This window comes from Brassica rapa, chromosome A02, assembly GCF_000309985.2.
Source record: "Brassica rapa cultivar Chiifu-401-42 chromosome A02, CAAS_Brap_v3.01, whole genome shotgun sequence".
Lineage (NCBI taxonomy): Eukaryota > Viridiplantae > Streptophyta > Magnoliopsida > Brassicales > Brassicaceae > Brassica > Brassica rapa.
This window is the reverse complement of record NC_024796.2, coordinates 3822174-3829450: the sequence shown is the minus strand read 5'-3', so window position 1 is coordinate 3829450 and position 7277 is coordinate 3822174. Positions and strand designations below refer to the sequence as shown.

General features: G+C 31.0%; 1 protein-coding gene across 1 annotated transcript; it reads left to right on the top strand.

Annotated features, from left to right (window-relative positions):
* Positions 1-1349: 1349 nt before the first annotated feature.
* Positions 1350-4926, top strand: LOC103851220 (protein FANTASTIC FOUR 3). The gene has a single exon (XM_009128066.3). The coding sequence runs from the start codon at positions 3593-3595 to the stop codon at positions 4790-4792; it is 1200 nt and encodes a 399-aa protein (XP_009126314.3). The 5' UTR covers positions 1350-3592; the 3' UTR covers positions 4793-4926.
* The last annotated feature ends 2351 nt before the right edge of the window (positions 4927-7277 follow it).

The window sequence follows — 7277 nt, the reverse complement described above, 5'->3', positions numbered from 1 at the left end:
CTTTTCTTTGTTATGCAATTTCTATTGAGCCACGAGATGCAATACTCTTGTTTTACTCGATAATCATATAGCATACTTGGAGACGTAAGGCTTAAGTTTATGTCTCCACTTGAGCTTAAGTGGTATGACGTTTATCTCTATGCTTTTAGATCTTCCAATAGTTGAATACTTGAAACCAATAGCGAACACTGATGTATTATGATTCGAAGTTTCACACTGTTGAGTGATACGAAGTCAAAATATATTCTGTTTTTAATTTGATGCTTTTGCTTCTGTCATTAGTCACTGAATTATTGTAATCTTAATTACATATAGTAAAGCAGCTTTTGCATAAGGACACTACTCTCAAAAGCATTCTCCCTTCGAGAGGCCAAAGGTTGCTGTATTACTTTCTTCTCTTATATGAGGGTGGTTCGTATTTTAGGACCACCTATGCTGTTCAAGATTCAATTTGTGGATATTTTGTCTGGAGATTACGTCTGCAGGTCAGCTCCTTTTTCCAATTTTATTACTAAACTATGTCATAACTTTCACAACCTTGCTTACGTTAGAGAATCCTAATTATTATTTCATTATTTATTCATTCTAAGCATGTCAAACTAGTTGCTTAATTATATCATTTTTGATTCCTTTAGCAGAGGGAGAGGCACTAGTAAAAATGACATACTTATGGATAACACTATAACTAATAGCAAAACATAGTTTGTGATTACTTATTTCTGAGTTATATTGCTAAAACTGAAAACTTTCTTGAAGCACATGTTCTATATTATTTTTGTGCATTTTCTTGGCAATGAATATGAAACATATATTCATTTGCATCTGTTAGAGGAATTAGTAGTAATACGTGATAACCAAACCACTGAGAATATTTAGTAAGATGTTCCTTGTTTGTTCAGTACAAGAGAAGAGATGTTTCTTTTGTTTTGTTCTATAATATATAGTCGAAGGTATAATAGTACCAAATATTTTTTAGTAATATAATCTCTTTAAACACATAAGCTAAGATCCACTTGCGCTGTTCATGCCTGCAATAGACCCTCGAAAAGACTAATGTGTGATTAAAGTTGATCATAGTATTATACAGCACATAAGCTAGCATTATGCTCACAGTTCATCAATGGTCGTAGCTACACATTATTTATTACACAGTACAAAACTGAGATGGCTTTTTCCTATTACAGGAAGCCCAGGAAGATCTCACAAATTCTCTCTCCCCACCCTCTTTGGAATAGGAACAGCTCACGCGTTCTAGCTTTTTCTTTGTGGTAAGCCTTGTGGTAAAGTTAGAGAGGACTAGGTTACATTTGTTTATATAATATATCATTTTTGATTCCTTTAGCAGAGGGAGAGGCACTAGTAAAAATGACATACTTATGGATAACACTATAACTAATAGCAAAACATAGTTTGTGATTACTTATTTCTGAGTTATATTGCTAAAACTGAAAACTTTCTTGAAGCACATGTTCTATATTATTTTTGTGCATTTTCTTGGCAATGAATATGAAACATATATTCATTTGCATCTGTTAGAGGAATTAGTAGTAATACGTGATAACCAAACCACTGAGAATATTTAGTAAGATGTTCCTTGTTTGTTCAGTACAAGAGAAGAGATGTTTTTTCTTTTGTTTGTTCTATAATATATAGTCGAAGGTATAATAGTACCAAATATTTTTAGTAATATAATCTCTTTAAACACATAAGCTAAGATCCACTTGCGCTGTTCATGCCTGCAATAGACCTCGAAAAGACTAATGTGTGATTAAAGTTGATCATAGTATTATACAGCACATAAGCTAGCATTATGCTCACAGTTCATCAATGGTCGTAGCTACACATTATTTATTACACAAGTACAAAACTGAGATGGCTTTTCCTATTACAGGAAGCCCAGGAAGATCTCACAAAATCTCTCTCCCCACCCTCTTTGGAATAGGAACAGCTCACGCGTTCTAGCTTTTCTTTGTGTAAGCTATGTGGTAAAGTTAGAGAGGACTAGGTTACATTTGTTTATATAATAATAAACCCACATGCCTTGGAGTTACAGAAGAGTCAGTGACCCTAGGGCTTTTGTTTACTATGAAAAAGTGTCTTTTGTTGTTTAGAAATGGGGTTAAATACGTAAGCATCTGATTTAACAGAGAGACAGAAGAAAGAAAAGTGTTTAGTGGGGAATCACTTGTTGTTGCTGACGACTTAAAATGAATCTTAAACTGTCTTCATAAGCTGTTCCGTACAAGGTAACATGGCTTAAGAGGGAGAATCTTGAAATTTAATCTCAACATTTATTTTCTTGAGAAAAAAGCAGCTTACTGTTGGCTAGCCAAATATTCAAAGGGCAACGTTTGATGTTAACATGAGTTAATATTGACTTAGAAGCTAACTTAAACCTAGGTGCCTTCTTCTTATTTGTCTTTCAATCTTATTATAATTTGATTTAACTAAACCTTGGTCGCTTTACATTTGATGTGATTCTTTCATTATTTCTGGTAGCATAATAACACATTTGCATTCAAATACAGTGTTTAGGGTTTCATGTTTTGGTCATAATAAGTGGGCGGAAATTTAGTGTTTTTTTCTCCTTTATATTCAAATACACTGTAAGCGATGTGATTGTATTTTTCTGGCACACTTTAGTTTTCTTTTTATGTATTCTGCTTCCCGTCGTGGTTTCTTGATCTACATGACCATGCCTTTCTAAAACTTTGTGTGGAGACACATTTTCATATTTATTCCTTGATTAGTGTCAGTAATCATTATTTCTTGAGTAAATGGGATTTAGATTTCAAATTTAGTGGGCTGTTGTTATCATGTTGTTGAAACTGGGTGTAAGAGTTACCCGACATAGGTTTTGACTCTCCCTCTCTATGTGTGCCACACGACTCTTTGCTTTTAACATATGGAGACCGTTAGAGATAACAAACAAACACTCATTTTCATAATTTATAGCACTATTGGGGAAACCAAATTTGGGAACTTTCATAGCTTTTTGTTGTATTGTTTTATTTCTTGGAAGGTAAATATATGTGTATATATAGATAGAGCAACCTGTGTCGGTAACTTTTTGACATGTTACTTCCATTATGTCTATCTCTAAATGGCCGACTGGTTTTTCGTATGCGTTTTGTTTGCTTTTCTGTTTCTTTTTTTCATTTAGATTCTATGTTATTTTATAATATTTCAAACTTATCAGAAGAGGAGATTCAGTTATACTAAAACGTTTGATAGAAATACTGTCTTTCAAAATGTAAACATTAGGAAGAAAAAAAAATGTAAACATTAAGAACCCAAATGTTAACGCAAATATTTTATTTTTCACTCGGAACTTTCCTTATTCTCACTATTTTTGTTTGTTTGTTTTTCATTTTCCTGGTTAGTAGTCTCTTTCTGTCACAGATCACATGAAGGTCAGAATAATTCGGTTTTCCCATTGCCTGAATTAGTCAAAAACGATGATTAAATCAGTTTCATGGGACTATGCTTTCCAAATTGCTCCTTTTGCAATCAATTAAAGTCTCCCTTCATAACAGTACAAAAGAAAGGATAACATTCAAAGTTTTTCAAATTTAACCATGTGCACTATACAATGACTTATTTTCTCCTTTCACCTTTTAACACACACACACACAAGATTCTTATCTGCATTGTGTGGCATAATTATTTTTTAAAAGTTTTGCGTTATACAAGTGGTAGTGTGGAAAAGCTCCTTACCAACCTCTCTAGTCCCTGCACATTGCATAGTCGCACTTTCTCTTTCTTTTCTTTATTTATTCAATTTTGGGACACTACAAATTGGCATCCTCTCCCTCTCATTATCCTTCATTCTCATTTCCAAACACCTCTCTACTTCTTTGTTTCGCATCTCACAAATAACCTCTCCTTTTCTATCTCTATCTCTCAACAGATTTCATCTACTCCTAATAAGAAAATGGGAACTGTTGTGTATCAACAAGGGTTTCAGTCATCTCAGCTTAATGAGCCTTGGGCTTTAAGGCTTAGGCTATCTTCACCAACTCCTCACTTCTCTCAACCCTTAGCCCTCAAGTCTCATTTGCTTGACTCCTCTAATGCAAAAGACACCCAAAACAGCAACGATGACAAACCAGCTGCTTCCTCGGGTCCTGATTCGAGTAGCTGGAGCTTTATCCAGTCTCTATCCTCTGGCTTCTCCTCCTCTCTCTCGAAGACGACTAGCTCTGAGAAAGAGAAGACTTATGTTCAACGTCCTTCTTCTTCTAGAACTCTAAGCGACGAGAGCTTAGCATTGTGTACTGAAAATCTTGGAAGTGAAACTGGCTCTGATGTTACTGACGTCGAAGATCTGTTCTTGCTTTCTTTATCTGATATGCAGACCAAGAAACTCGAGGTAACAACAACGGAGACAAGAACGTTGAAAATTAAGAAAGGTTGCCCTAGTGATCTCCCACCTCCGTTGACCAGTATGAGAGGGTCTCAATGCATTCAAATGAGACCACACCGTGAAGATGGAAGATTGGTCATGACTGCCACAAAGGCACCGCCTCTTAACAGGTGCTTCCAAGCTGACCGAAGCAATGGTCGTCTCCGACTCTCTATCTTGAAAGACACAGATGAGAATGTAGAAAACGAAGAAGTTAAGATTGAGACGGAAGAAAACGAAGAACACCAGGATGAGGACGAAGAAGACAATGAAGTGATGATGTACAAGGAGAATGTTCAAATATCAAGAAGATGTATTGAAGGCGATCGGGAAAACAGGAGATTGCTAAATTGGGAATCCTTCAGCATTGCTACTTCCCAAAAATAAGATACTTCTTTGTTTTGCTCTGTTTTTCACAATCATTTATTGTAATCTTTTTTTTCAATTTTCAATAGAAATATCGCCGTTTCCTAACTCGGGAAAAAAGTAGATTATAAAAGTGAATAAAAGAGATTTATTAATATATAATAGGAAGAAATGGGCAGAGGGAATATGCTCGTGGTCTGGTCGGTAGTTAATCTAGTTTGGTAAGAAAGATTCCCCTGAGTGGTCCGAAGTTAGTGGCATGCACACCCTCAACTTCGTTGGGACCATTGGACCCGGAAGCTTCCTTAATTTTCTCATGCCAATACTTCAAGTATAACCTCTTTAAATTAATACTTTATAAATTAATATACACTAAAAATCTCTATAAAATAATATAATTTTATAATTTCAAATTGAGTTTTTGGTCAGTGCCGTGCGAAGGGTTTTAGGGGCCTAAGGCAAGTTTAAAAAAAAATTTATATACAATTATAAAAAAAAAAAAATTCTAATACGATATATCACCTTCGCGAAATACATAAGTTTAACACTTAAAAAAATAAGTTTATACGGTAAATATGCTATGTTATGTCCTATAAGAAAAAAAAATATGGATTTAGAAATTGAGTTATTCGATTCTCGTGAAAAATATTTTTTAGAAATAAATTTAAGCAACTAAACTAGAAATTATTTTAAATTTTGGGGCCCTAAAAAACGTAATATTATTCGGGGGCCTAAGGCAAATGCCTTTTTCAATACACTGTAGGCACACCTCTGTTTTTGGTTCAATTAGTATATCGATAAATTAATATATCTATAAATTAATAAAAAAATATAATTTTAGTGTAGTCTCAACATTATTAATTTATAGAAGTTTCAAATTGGTAGATTAACTTTAATAATCATTAATTTTAAGTTATATACTGCTATTTGAAGGTCAAATGAAGGTTAATGACAAACTCTTAATTGAGAAATGTATTATTTTCAAGTTATATATACCTTAGAAAAATGGTTACATAACCTAATGATTTGGATGCAAATGCTTGAACACTTAATTAAATGAAAACGGAATTTACAATTCACCATTTGAAATAAACATACAATTTCACATTCATTTTTATTATTTTTATAATTCTTTTGATATGACATTTATTTATATCCCACAAAACTTAAAAAAAAAAAAGCATATATCTATATAATATGTGTGTCAGTTTGTGTGACAAAAATGGTATATATATATATAGCAAATAGCAAGCATACAATTTTGAGATATATTTGGACGTGAATATATGTATTCTCTCAAAGATAATCAATTCAATTGTATTAATGTATAGAAGTATTATTTTTTTCTTCTTTCTAATATGGGGTATCTCGGATTAGACTAATCTCTATAGAAAAGGCATTCGGTTTGACTTTTGACTCTCTCTCTAATACTCTCTCCATTTTATTTTAGTTTTTATTTTAGATTTGTATACATATTAAGAAACAATTTAATTTTGTATATTTGTAAATAAAAACATCACTACCTATACAATTAACCACATTTTGACCAATAGAAAAATAGAATATCATATAAAATTAAGAAATTTTGCACTGAAATTTAAAACAACACTTATTTTAAAAGAAATTTTTTACTCTATAACAACAACTAAAATAAAACTGTGGTTATTATGTAATGAAAAGTTTACTCTATAATGACATTTAATTTAAAGCGGAAAGAATAGACATTTTTATAATTTTTCTCTTACCAAAATATTGTTTGTAAAATAAAAATTATATAAAATAAATATATATATATATATATATATTAAAAAAGTTATACCTTAATTCATAAAATTGATAATAACACGGTAACAATAAACTATAAAATCAGTATACTGCAAAAGTTGTATACACTTATTATTATACATATTAATAGTGATTAGTAGAAAAAATAAAGTTTATATATATGACATATATATAATATTATATATAATATCTAATTTTTTATTTAAAGTGGATATGTATAATACATATATTCAGTACTTTATAGTTTTGTTACTAAAATAATGTATATTATTTAATATATATATATATATATATATATATTTGATTATATTTTGAATTTGAAGTATATTTTTATTTCTAAACAGTGAATGTATATATATATATTTTTTATTATTAAATTAAATATAATTATTATTTTAATTTTAAGTAGTTTAAATACTAATGCTTTACCAAAAACACTATATAAAAGTATTAGCAAAGAACATTTGTTACTTTAAAAATAATTAATAATAGTTGATTAAATAATAAAAAGTATGATGCTTTGCAAATTTTTGCCAATCAAGACCATATAATTCTTGTAAAATTTTAATTTTTGTTTTGGTAGGCAACATGGATAGTCTTAAACAATTTTCTTTTAAATATACTATTCCTATTTAAAAAATATTTTCTAACCAACCATCAGGCATACGTAATTAACTCAGATAGTATTCAAAACCATATTTCCTTAAAATTGACAAGTCTC